General features: G+C 37.4%; 1 protein-coding gene across 1 annotated transcript; it reads right to left on the bottom strand.

Moving 5' to 3' along the window:
• Positions 1-570: 570 nt before the first annotated feature.
• On the bottom strand, positions 571-1509 carry LOC148844933 (protein BPS1, chloroplastic-like). Its single transcript, XM_088954277.1, has one exon. The coding sequence runs from the start codon at positions 1507-1509 to the stop codon at positions 571-573; it is 939 nt and encodes a 312-aa protein (XP_088810403.1).
• Positions 1510-12941: the final 11432 nt, after the last annotated feature.

Raw genomic sequence — 12941 nt, 5'->3', positions numbered from 1 at the left:
GTATTGAAATTTCACAACCATTTGTTTTTTTAAATATGTTGCAGCCTTACATTTTGCTACAAGGAGGAAGTATTTTTCAGAAAGACGGTTCTTTTCATAAATCATGCATGAGCTAATGCCAGTTGGTATTGAAATGCATGCCAAAAATTTTGTTATGCAATTCTATTTTTAGGGGTGTTCATGTAAAACTGAAAAACTAAACCAAAACCAATAATTCGAACCAAAAGTTTCTGATTAACGGAATGGATGAATTGAGTTTTGGTTTTTCGGTTTGGTTTTGGTTTAGATGGTCAACATACCTATTAATCAACTTATCCCTCTAAATACCGGAAAACAAACGGGGCCTTAGTGTCATTCAGCTTAAGACAGATTACTCAAATACTTATGGATCAGCCACTTGAGATGAATTCATTGTCAATTTGTCATGTACAATAACTTGAATTGTGAATTGTTCAATACAAAAAAAAAGAAAAAAAAAAGAAAAAGAAAAACTGAATACAAAAAGAGCAAAAAAGATAAAACCAAATAATCACTATGTAAAAGGAATTAAGGAAGAAACTCGATCCGTATCTATTGTTTCCTTTGTCCAAGGCAATTGAGCAAATCATTTCTCCCTACCAAAACCTCGGAGAACAGCTGATCCACTTCCTCCCCAACACCTTCCAACAGCTTCCCTAGAAGCTCCACCCTTCTCTGCAAATCCTTTTCTTCATCTTTGCTCTGTCCACTGCCTGCAGCAGCAAAAAATCGAACTACTCCCTCATTCACATCTCTCACCTCCTTCAGTACGTACCCACTCTTTATCATCTCTTCAGAAACGCTCAAATGTGGACTCATCAGCGAAGAATTTCCCAATTGACCCACTGTTTTTCCTATCTCCAACCATGACTGAATGTCTCCACATAGGCTCGATGTCACAACTCCACAGAGTGAAAACGCAACAGTTTTCATCATCACCAAAGCTTGATGGATGACCCATTCTTTGCCAGAGCAAAACTTCTCCTGCCCTTCATCTTCTTTCTCTTCTTCATACCTGCAGTTCTTGTTAAAGCTGAAGGGCTGGATTGCTTCCAGACGTTTCATTGCAACAGAAGGTGAGTTCTCCATAAGGTTCAAGGCATAAGACATCGCCACACGAGCTCGACTGAGATGAGAAAGAGAAGAGCTAATAGAGTTAAGGAGATCCAACAACTTTAAGCTATCTTGAAGGTACTCTTCCATGGAAGCAAGCTCCCAGCTATTCAATGGGTAGTCAATGTCCACTACGAGCTTGGAAAACGCTTTGTTCATGGTGGGTAGAAGATGTAAACACTGTCGGATCCATGGTAAGGTCAGGATTTCTGAGCTGGGGTTGGACTTCAAGGAGAGCTGAACCAATCCTTTCGATATCTCAGCTTCAAAAGCATGCAAAGGAGCCGAGAAGGCCTTCCTTGCATGGTGGTGGGGGTGGTTCTCCAGCTTGGAAGAAGGCATGAGAGAACGGCTTAACCTCTGTATCAAGAGAACCATGACAAACACAAATTCGAAGAAAATATAAATCTTTTCAATGAGATAGTTTTATGCTTTAATCGGTTTCTATGGCGGCTTTTATATAAGTTTGGGCGAGTAGTTGCTTGTCAGCGTGTTGATTTTACAGAAGAAAACCAGCTTGTGCATCCCATCCATTGGAAGACCAGAGAACAGGTGAAGGACTGGTGGGCGGTCAACTGCTCTTATCTAATTGCTTGCTCTTGTACTCAATACACGCTTCCCAGTTCCTCTTTTCTGTTTGCTTGTACTGTGTGTTGGACCCATTCGGGCATCGCTGCCCACGCAACTTCTGAAGGAGTGCTGGAAGCTTGGGTCCTCGTTGTCGTTTGGGTGGTTTCCCAGCAACGCTATTGCCATCTCAGGTTCCAGCAAATTGCTTGGACGCGCCAGGTTTAATCAAATGGGTCGGGTGAGCGGCCCAGCCCATATTCTGGGTTCCTTGAGAAAATTCCAGGTTGGCCTTATTTGGGTGGATAAGCAGTTAATGTTGCATTTGGTTGCACTTTTAATCTATTTGCATTGAGCAAAATTATGGTAATGCAAATGCTATGGGTGCAATTCTGATTTATTTTTGTTTCAAAATTTACCTATTTTTTTGTTTGATTGCAGTGTATAAATAAAGTAAAAGAAGACCTGAAACAGAAAAAACGTAAAATCCAAAACAAAATTAAACGAGAATTTACGTTATTTTCATTTGCATTAGTGAAAATAGAATTGCACTGCGACTAAATGCAGGCACCAAGTTGAACCGCTTTACTTGTTTAGAATTTGAGGCCTCCGACCCAGAACCCGGAGGGCAGGGTGACCTCCGAATGGTTGGCGGTTCGGGTAAAGATGGTCAATTATCAAATTGTTTTTAATACGGTTGCGAGGCTAATGTTGCTTGTTTGATTAGCAACTTGGCTTATTCCTTACACAATTTGACCCTGGTTCTGCACTGCAACGTGAGACGGTGAGAGGGACTTATCTGGTCAATTCAGATTTCAGACTGACCACAACATAAGACAATCCCAAATTTGCCTTCTTAACTCCCCTCGTGGGCTCGTATGCTGTCAAACTCCTTTTTCTTCATCAAAATTAAACGGCAAAGAAGATAAGTTTCACCACGTGGCAAACCAAATCTAGTTTTTTAGTTTAACCATGTGGCAAAAATAGACTAGAAAAGAGGGTCGGTAAGTCGGTTTGGATACGTGGCAAAAGTTTTGGGTTGAAACTTGACCATGAATTTGGGAACTCACTCACATGAGTACGGGTTTTGAGATTCCCGTCAGCGTACGGAATCAGAGGGAATATTTTGGTCTTGGGGTTGGGGATACAACCGTACAGGGGACATTTAGTACACTGGTACTACAGCCCTGGTCCCACAACTTGTCACGGTGCGATAAGAGAAGTTTTAAATGGGTCCCACCAGATAGCTAAGCAAAAAATCAGCTTGAACAGGTGATGCTAATCTGGAGTTTTCTTGAAGCTTCAAGTTTGAAATGCTACAAAATAGTCTGAAGATCAGACGGCAAAAGATCAACTATAATAACGCAAAACTTTCGGTTTGAAATAGTTCCTAGCAAACCCTCGATATCTTCAGATGTGACACGTGGGCCCAAACTCATTAAAAGCAAGTTAATAGTTATTTAGATCTCAGTCAAAGCTGAAGCTTTTAAGTTTTGGCTAGATCTTGTATCCGAGATATATATCATACATCACCTGTCTATGGTTTGCCACGTTTCCCACGTTCGGATTTTAGGGGCCCACCATTGGGTAGTCCATTACGTAGAACATCGGTTGGACCAGAAGGATTCAATTACAATTAGACGACTAAGGAGTAAGGACAGAGGGAGGGAGGTCCCCAGTCCCTACTACTCGCCACAGAAATGACACTCCCGTCTCCTCTTGGGAGGGCTGAAGGGCTAAAGCGCAGTGACTTCTGAGTTTGGCTTTGAGGCTTTCCGAGATGGGACTCATACGGACAGCCTGTTTGGTGAAAATTTCATGGAGCCTGAATCGGCTTTCAGTCATCGGAAGCGTTGCAACTTTTAACCTTTTTTGAATTATAGCTTATTCGAAACGCCGCAAAGCAGAGAATCAGTTTAATTGAATTGCCAGCTCAGCCACTTTCAAACGGGCCCTGGCTGACCAGTGAGAAGACTGAGCTCCGAAGGAGAGCACTCTCGTCAACTTGGAAACGGAAATGAGAAGCTAGCAATGATTTCTTCAGTAACAATACATAAAACACAGTTGGCAAAATAAAACAAAACAAACAAAAATATAATGTAAATCATGCTCAGGCAATAATGAACGTAACGTTTAAATTTAATGCTTCCGTGTGAGAGGGAAAAAAAACAGTCGAATTTTTTCTACATAATAAATAAATACATTCCAAAGAAAAGAAACCCTAATTAATTGCTTTATAGAAACTAAAGCATATCATCCATCTATGGTTGGCATGGAATATCTTGTGGGTCAGTGATTCATTGTTGACAACATTAGGTTGTCTTGGTATTCTCCTTGAAAGAAACTGAAAACATACATACATATATAGTGGTAATATGTCTGTTTAATCCGAATGATTAAATATGTAAGTCGTGATATATATGTGTATAAATACATATTTTATTAATATGTATTCTCCTTGAAAGAAACTGAAAATATATATATATAGATAAATACACATTTTCTTAATAAATAAATATATAATTATATTATATATGAAATATATGTATTATTTTATATTTAAGCATATATATATTTTTTTTTGGCAAATAATAACCGTATAAGACTTCTTTGGAAGTTAATTATGCCCTTCGAAAATTTGCATATAGCAGTTAATGTGCAACCCAGGATTATTATTGGGTCAAACGGGTAAACGGTTCAACCATATGGGCCAAACGGTTTTTAACCAATCCCTAGGTTTTAGGAGAATTGGATCAGAAATTCAGAATCATTTGATATAGGTGAGGCCCAAATCCATTTTAGGGTCCTATGGCCAGGCCAAGCCCAAGTTACCAAGTTTGGGAGTTTTTATTAGATAATTGCTTATCCTAATAAGCATGGTTTTTAAAAACGAACCGGTGACTAAATCGGTCAGGGGTCTGGTTATTGATTCGAATGATCCGAAAGTTTGACCAGAACGGCCAGCCCGATTTGACAGAAAAAATAAAAAATAAAAAAAAATGGAAAATGGTCAAAAACGTTCGAATGGTTCATCAGCCGGTTCAGTGGTTTGCTGACCCAAATCAACAGTTTTGGGGGAAAACAGAATCTGTCAGGTGACCGGCTCCCGGTTTTTCTGGTCCAACCATCCGTTCTGGTTTTGAAAATCATAAGTGATTATAAGTGTTAAGTCAAAAACACTTATTTCAAACAGGAGTAATATAGATATTTTAAAAATGACATAATTGGCTAAGATAGACTTGAATAAGCAATTAAAAATAAACTCATAATTTTGGCTTCTTAAAAAGGACTAATTTTTGAAAATAAACCATGGTTTTCAAAATCGGATCAGAAAAACCAAGAACCGGTCACTTGACCGGTTCTGTTTTCCTCCAAAACCACTTTTTTCCTCAAAACCATTGATTTGGGTCGGCAAACCGTTGAACCAGCCGATTAACCATTCAAACGGTTTTGACCGTTTTCCAATTTTATTTTTATTTTTTTTAATTTTTTTTTTATTTTTTTTGTCACAACGATCGACCCGTTCGAACCGATAACCAGATTGAACTTATTTCCCGTACGTATACAAGAGCTTATTAATGTAGTTTTGGTCTTCCTATAGATGGAATATATAATGAAATACTCGTTCACACATAGAGATGGAGGGATGATAATAAACCAAAAGGTCCTAGTCAATGAGATACCTCCATCATAGAGTCATAGTCATTAGGATGAGTTCCCCGTTCAAGTGGGATAATGCGATTGATTGCGTCAATGTGTTGATCATTGCGTACTAGTCTATTCATCTTTTAAAACCTTTTGGTTGCATCACCGCCCTTTGATTTGGTCATTTCGAAATATCCAAGTTGAGGTCAACTTTTAGGTCATTACCTGTTGGGCTGTTATGGATATGCGTGAATTCCCCTCTCCTTTATCCACTTCTCCCTTCTTATTTTTTTTAGCCCTGTTTGGTTCGCAGGAATAGAGGGCTGGAATCGGAATTGAAATGGATTATTCCCATTCCAAATGGACCCTTAGTTTCTTTCCTACTGGAGATCCAGCAATTGATCCTGGATCCTGGAGAGCACATCTGGATTGAAACCAAGATTAGCAGACCCACTAAGGTGAATAGGTGATGTTCAACAAAGCATAACCAACCATGTTGTCGAACACCCCTTTATCGTCAGTGATCTTTGTGTTAGGCATTTGAAAAATTTTATGTTTATTTTTTTAACATAGTCATTTTTTATTGGGCTTTATAACTCAATTTAAGAGTAAAATTGATTGAAAATATGTAAAAATTTTCCTATATATATATATATAGGAAAATTTATGATACCAAAAAGATATGGTATCAGAACAGATTTGACCAATCAAAGCACCCTCATGAATTTGACAGACACCATCTGATCAGTCACCTCTCTTATGATACCGGTTGATTGGCCATAATTTTTTCTGGTACCATATTTTTCCAGTATGATAGTCGAACCCATTACCCATGCATATATATTAATATATGGTTAGAAAAAATGGTATCGTCATATAAATATAACAAATATATTTATTATATTTGCAAATATGTCTATAAACATTTATACACAAAAACTTGTATTTGGTGTGATTGGGCTTACCCTAATTGCACTCCAACTAGAATCCAAGTTAACTTCATATTTGTATGTATGTATATATGTATGTATGTATGTATAAATTTTTATTTAAATTATAAATTAATGACAGATTTGATACTTGCTAGTTAATTAGTCCTTTCAACTTAATTTAATGGAGCCAGTTCTTCTTAGAAATGAGGTGTTAGTTTTGTGGTTAGGGACCACAAGCGTTCTCTTATTTTTGCTAGAGCCATCCCATTCAAGGCATTGCTTTCAATTGTATGTGAAGCCACAGCATTTCTGGAAAGTATTGAGTTCGCCATTTCCACGGGTTTTTCTCACACCATCTTTGAAGGTGACAGTCGACACTGAAATTGTTGTTAAGCTCTTATTGGAGGAATGCTCTCATCCTTCTTGAAGTATTTTTATTCTAATTGCTTGTTGCAGGAATCTTCTCAATCACCTAGAAGGTTCCTCAGCTACTTTCATTCCTAGGTCCGGAAACCAGGTTGCTCACTGCTTAGCTAAATGTTCTCTTACTTGTCAAAATACCCAGACACGGTAATTCATTCTTTTTAACAAAATTTGAATACGCAATTAAACAAATTAAATGTTGTTTTGTAGCTCATGAACTTTAATTCGTGTAGCGATTATTTATGAAAGCACTTTTACAAAAACAGTTTTATAAAAACATTTTTATGAAAGTATTTTAATAAAAGCATTTTTATAAAAGTACTTTTACGAAAACACTTTTATAAAAGTATTTTTACACGAAAATACTTTTACAAAAGCACTTTTATAAAAACACATTTGCTTTTTGTAAATTTCAGAGTATCTTCATTTTAATATATTTTTATAATTTTTATATGTTCTTTTTTTTTTAATATTTCATTCAGTTTGAATTGGATCCAATACAGTCCATTTACATTTTAATGGATTAGATTGGACTTATTTTGTGTTGAATTTGGACTGAATTGGGTCCAACCAAATCCAGTCCAATTGACACCTCTATTCATGCCAATATCACCGAACTCAAATATGAATGACAATCTTACAGAAAGAATCCTGTATTTGTGTGATCATTTATTCTCTTTCTTCTTTCCCTCAACTTTGGCATTTCAATGGAACTCAGAAAAACACGAATTTTGGTGTTCAGATAAATAAATTTCCTAGTAGTTCCCTTAATAGGATGTGAGCGTATAGAGAACATATCATGAATTTTGAGGATTTGGATCAAATTGATGGGCCTTCCTCTTATTACCTATATATCTTGTAAATCAAAATGGGTTCAATTGATTCTCCAGGAAGAGCCAAACAGAAGCAGAAGCAGATGATTTATTGCGTTAAATACATTTGTCCTTAGGCCCAATTTGTTTGCGGTGTGAATGCAAAGGGGTGAAAATGGATTGAGCTAAAATGATACTTTTAACTTTTGCATTCGATCCGATCAACCAAGGAAAATTGGGGCTTTAAAAGCACAAATCCTGAAACTTATCCAAAAGCAACCACTTAGATTAGTCCTGTTAATGTGATAATTGAAATATTGAATCACTTAAAATGGTTCTCACTATATGAATTGTAGTGGTTATGTAGATGGTGGAGTTTCTTGTAACTTCAATCTGAATAAGCTTCAACTTCAAATAAATACGTCATGGTATCATTATCATTGGTACACAAACGATGAGGTCTCTTCTCTAACATAGGCTTGTTTTATTATCCTTTTGCATATAGACCTCAGCGGCTCAGCCAGCCTATCAGGCCAGGTTTTCAATCAATGGGTGTTGGGCTTGAGCCCATACACAAATGGGTACTTTATACAAATGTAGAACCATACATCAACATTTGGCGTTTCACTGTAGCTACCGGCCACCAGGTCACGAGTCACGACGCCTTAAGCTACCAGCGCCACTGGAAGCATTTAAACTTGTCAATCGTGCTTATTGGAACAACATGCTCCAACTTCCGGGTGTCCCAAGATGAGCTGCTCCACTTTTGGATTACGGTCCAACTTATTCAAGTGGATTGGTCTGACCACCCAGCCCAATCCAATTATCTGTCTGAGCCAACTCTCCATCTCAGACCCATTAATAGAAGACCTACCATTCAAAATGCCTCGCCATACAAGGGACAGTCTAGATTTTGGGTACCTTAGAAGAAGCCAACTTTATTCTTATTACTTTAACCAGTTACTTTTCTTGGCCAAAACTCTCCAGCCTAGCTTCGCCAAGCAAGCTTTGCTTTTCTTAATCCTAGACCTCCCATCTTGGGTTTATGGAGATGGTTCCATAATTTCTTTCTTCTTTTTATCTCCCTAGAAGAAGCTTCTCTGGATTTTGTCAATATATCAGAAAGGAACATCCTTAGATAACTAGTAATGGACCATTAAGTGGAAAGGGGTGGAACTTGTCATAGATTTTATCAGGGTGGTCTTGCCATCCTTCCAAAGGGTATTGGCTTTCCACCCTTGTAATCTATTTTTAACTTTTAATGACTGTCTCATTGTGATCTTTTTTCTTACTGACTTCCTAGCTTAAAAAGAAATCGGGATATCCAAGCATTTTTTTTTTTTTTTTTTATAATCTAACTAGAAATAAACTCCATTATTTTTGCAAGAATTTTTTTATGTTTATTTCTTCTACTTAGATTTGAGGATTGAAAAGAACTCAATAATCACTTTCATTCATCTGTATTAAAATACAAGTATTGTATGAAATTTGAATTTCAAATACAAGATACAGCTGTACAGAATACAGTCAGAGGAATTAACAACAGATGGAGATCGACTTTCCAGAAACGATTCCATCTTCCATTTTTTATCACGTGTTATGTGCTGAAGTCTCACGTGTAATTGACGCTGATGTAGATTGGTCAATATGCCCCCGCAAACTGAACGGGGGCAGGAACAGCATTCAGTTTCTCTCATGGTCAAAAAACAAGTTGGAGACAGCCCTTTGGCGAAGATGTTAGCAGTTTGATCGACTGTAGGTATGTACCGAACAATTAGGTTCCGGGAAGGAGTGAAAAATGGGATTTCCTGTGAGGTAAGTTGCACTGAGGTTGTCACACCAGACAATCGGAGGATGGGGAAGAAAAGGTCCAAGTTCCTTCAATAATGATTGTAACCAGGTAGCTTCAGCAACAGTTGTGGCAAGGGCTCAGTATTCCGCTTCAGTGGAAGAACGCGCAATAGCTTTCTGTTTCTTGGAGCACCAAGAAATAAGGTTATCTCCGAGGAAGACAGCATACCCAGTGGTTGATTTCCGATCCTCAGGGGGCCCTCCCAATCGGAATCAGAGTACGCTTGTAGAAGATAAGTAGACAAGGGCTTGATGATGAGCCCATAATCTATGGTGTGTTTCAGGTAGCAGAGTACTCTCTTAATGGAAAACCAATCCACCTCTGTTGGGAGATGCATGTGTTGACAGAGATGATTAACAACAAAGGTGATATTAGGTCGCATGATGATGAGAAGATATTGTAATGCTCCTACTATACTACGGTATTCTGTAGCATCAGGAAGATAATGCTTAGGTGTAAAGGTGGACATGCAAAATGGTGTGGAGATGGGCTTCGAACCATCCATATGAGTGCGGTGAAGTAACTTAGCAATGTATTTTTTTTTTTTTTGGGCACAAATGAAGACTAGCATCACTATCATGGGCCTCCACACCTAAGAAATAAGGGATTGAGCCGAGGTCCTTGAGTGCAAAATGGCGAGAAAGCTCCTCAATGAGAGTTGTGGTAGTACATGTATCATTCCCCAGGACAAGAATGTCATCTACGTAAACCAATACATACATGATAAGGCCATTGGAGTTGTAAATCTAGAGAGAGGTATCCGTTTTAGAACCAAAAGAACCCATAGTGAGAAGATGATTCGAGAGCCGCTGAAACCAGGCCCGCGGAGTCTGTTTAAGCCCATAAAGAGATTTGTGAAGTAGACAAAGATGAGTTAGTAGTTTGGGATTTACAATGTGAGGGTGTTTCCTTTATGAAGCACCAATTTTGCTCGTGGGTACGAGGGCAAGATACCCGATGTGAAATGTCTTCACTTTGAAGAAATTGAGAAACAGACTGGTATTCACCACCCCAATAATCTGATTGAAGACATTTGATGTTGTATCAAAGAAACATTCTACCATATTCTTAAATTGAATGAAAGTAAACAGCACATCCAATTTGTGAAGCAATGGTAAAATGCAAACATACTTGCTGTAATCATCTAAAAATAACACATAATAGCGGTAGCCTTCATAGGACGTTAGGAGAACAGGCCCCCAAACGTCAGAGAATAATGTTAACTGAAGAGGAATTGTGCTACGACTTGCTCAAGTTGGTAGAGTAAGACGCTTGGACTTGCCAAGTTGAGAGGGCTCACAAACCAAATTTCGAGATTATAGTTGCTCCCATTGAGTCTTACAGGAAAATAATGAGAGATATTACTGGGTAGCAAAGTGATTGTTGGGTTAAGCTCTCTTTCTCTTGCAGATGGGTTATTCTTTGAGCCATGGAAAATTTTGGATCGGATGTTCTGATATCAACTTAGATTTGAGGATTTAGAACAAGTCAATAATCGCTTCCATTCATCTGTGTTAAAATACAAGTATTGTATGAAAATCTACGAAAATAGACCTTTATACACGATGAGTGGTTTTTCTAGGTCTAGCAAATTGCTTTCAGTTGTTAGAATATTAATGTGGTCGAGGGTCTCTGCAGTTGTCTTTCCTACTAACTGGAATTATTCTTTCCACAGATCCAGCCAAATTAACAATACAATTATTCAACAACAAGCTTTTGAGGAATTCATCAATTTCCTCTTCAAAAGGGCCCACACTAAAGTTGCTTTCCACGCTAAAACAAGTCGAATGAACTTCCATTTGGACTTGGTCCAACAAAACTAACAGCTTTGAAAAAGGATGAATAAAACAAGTAACAGCTTAGACGCGTAGACGTGGGCTTAATTATGATATTTCTATCGTTGTTAGAGATAAACATGGCCCCCAAATACCTGATTTATTTCCTTGTTTCTTAAAGAATAATCCGCAATCCGCGGTGGGAGCCATAAAACAGACTCAAGTAGTATGACAAGAATGACATTGGCTGTTCTGGGTCTAAGGCTAAAAGCCTAAAACCAGATTCTTATATAATGAATTATTTCTTTGCCACGTGGTGGCAACTCATAGGTCACATTGACTGTTTTTGCTTAATTGCTTTTTCATCGCGTTCATCACAATTTACAAGGGGTTTTAATTTTGATTGTTCAAAATTCTTTGGGTCTGTAGAATCACTTTTCAAGTTTAAGTGGGACATCCTTGGTTTTGTATAAGTTTTTGAATTTTGGATGAAATGGCTTTTAACATCCAAAAAGTGATTTGTAACAATTTAATAGGAGTCATCACTTGAATCAAGTCATCCACTTCAATATTCTCTGATTACTTTTAGAGGATGTGAGGATGTGAATAAACAAAATAAAAAGGTCATTTAATATATATAAGACACCTCCTATACTTATTGCTTTTCCTCTTTAACAAATAACTTAACGATTTTGCCAATAAATAAAAAAGGAAAAATGAAAAACTGAAACGATGTCTCTACTACTTTGACCCTTTTTGAAAAAGTATATATGATTTTTATTTTTTATATGAAACTTAAGTTAAGCTTAAAGACGTGAACTTTTGAGCTAAGTCAAATTCAAGCTCGTTTTTCTAGCTTCAATCAAGCTCGATCCTAACGAGGAATGCATACCATATCAAACAAGAGAGTTGTATGGTAATAAGCTATAATTTGCCAAAATCATAACAATTAATATGGAAACTGTTATGGGCATTTTGGGGAGGAAAAGTTTTAGGTCCATGCTTTTTCACTAATTTTTAGAGTCAGGTGGTCTTATTCAAACAGAAAAGAAAAGAAAATAATGGTTTTTGATGGATAGAAGATAGAACAATAGATGACTCGACTGCAAATTAAAGGGTGTCTTAAATCTTAATGATTTGCAAATTACAGGGGTGTTTTGGTAACTATGATTAAGCATTGGAGTTGGAGGCGTGTTAATAAGTGACCCAAGATAAAAGGGTAAATTATAGACACTATCCAACCAAGTAATTACATTTGCCCCCTAACCCTTGTTTTCCCGGCCCCCAATCCCCATTGTTGGAGCTGAGCATTCATCAGTTAATTTCACGGAATGTTCTTCTAAACATTTCTAAAACCCCAAACTACTCTATATAAGATTTTTTCTAAAGTTTCAAGTCTCACCTGATTGAGAATGATTTGCCCTTTAGAATTAATCATTTAGATATTATTTGTTGCTGTCAGTTCATAAAATCTGAGACCCTCCACTTTCGATTCTGCTTGACTACTCTAACACAGAAGCCTCGTAGAGGTTTCCTGTTAAAAAATTTCCAATCTGACTTGGATGAGACATCCAACCCCATCCCATACGCACTGAATATTTTGACAAAAACTTGGTTAAACGCGGTTCAGCAACAAAACTTGTGGTTGTGGATGGTTGTACATGGACTTTTAGTGGGAATGATTGTGAAATGAAACAGCTAATAAATCGGTCGGATTTAATGGTGAGGAGACTTTGAAACTTGAACCAAAAAGACTTTGAAACATATATTTATTAATAGCTCTCTCTTATGCAAACGTCTCATA

The sequence above is a fragment of the Nelumbo lutea genome, chromosome 7 (assembly GCF_056320005.1).
Source record: "Nelumbo lutea isolate HS-2025 chromosome 7, American lotus-T2T, whole genome shotgun sequence".
Lineage (NCBI taxonomy): Eukaryota > Viridiplantae > Streptophyta > Magnoliopsida > Proteales > Nelumbonaceae > Nelumbo > Nelumbo lutea.
The sequence above is the reverse complement of the archived record's forward strand: the minus strand, read 5'-3'. Positions and strand labels throughout refer to the sequence as shown.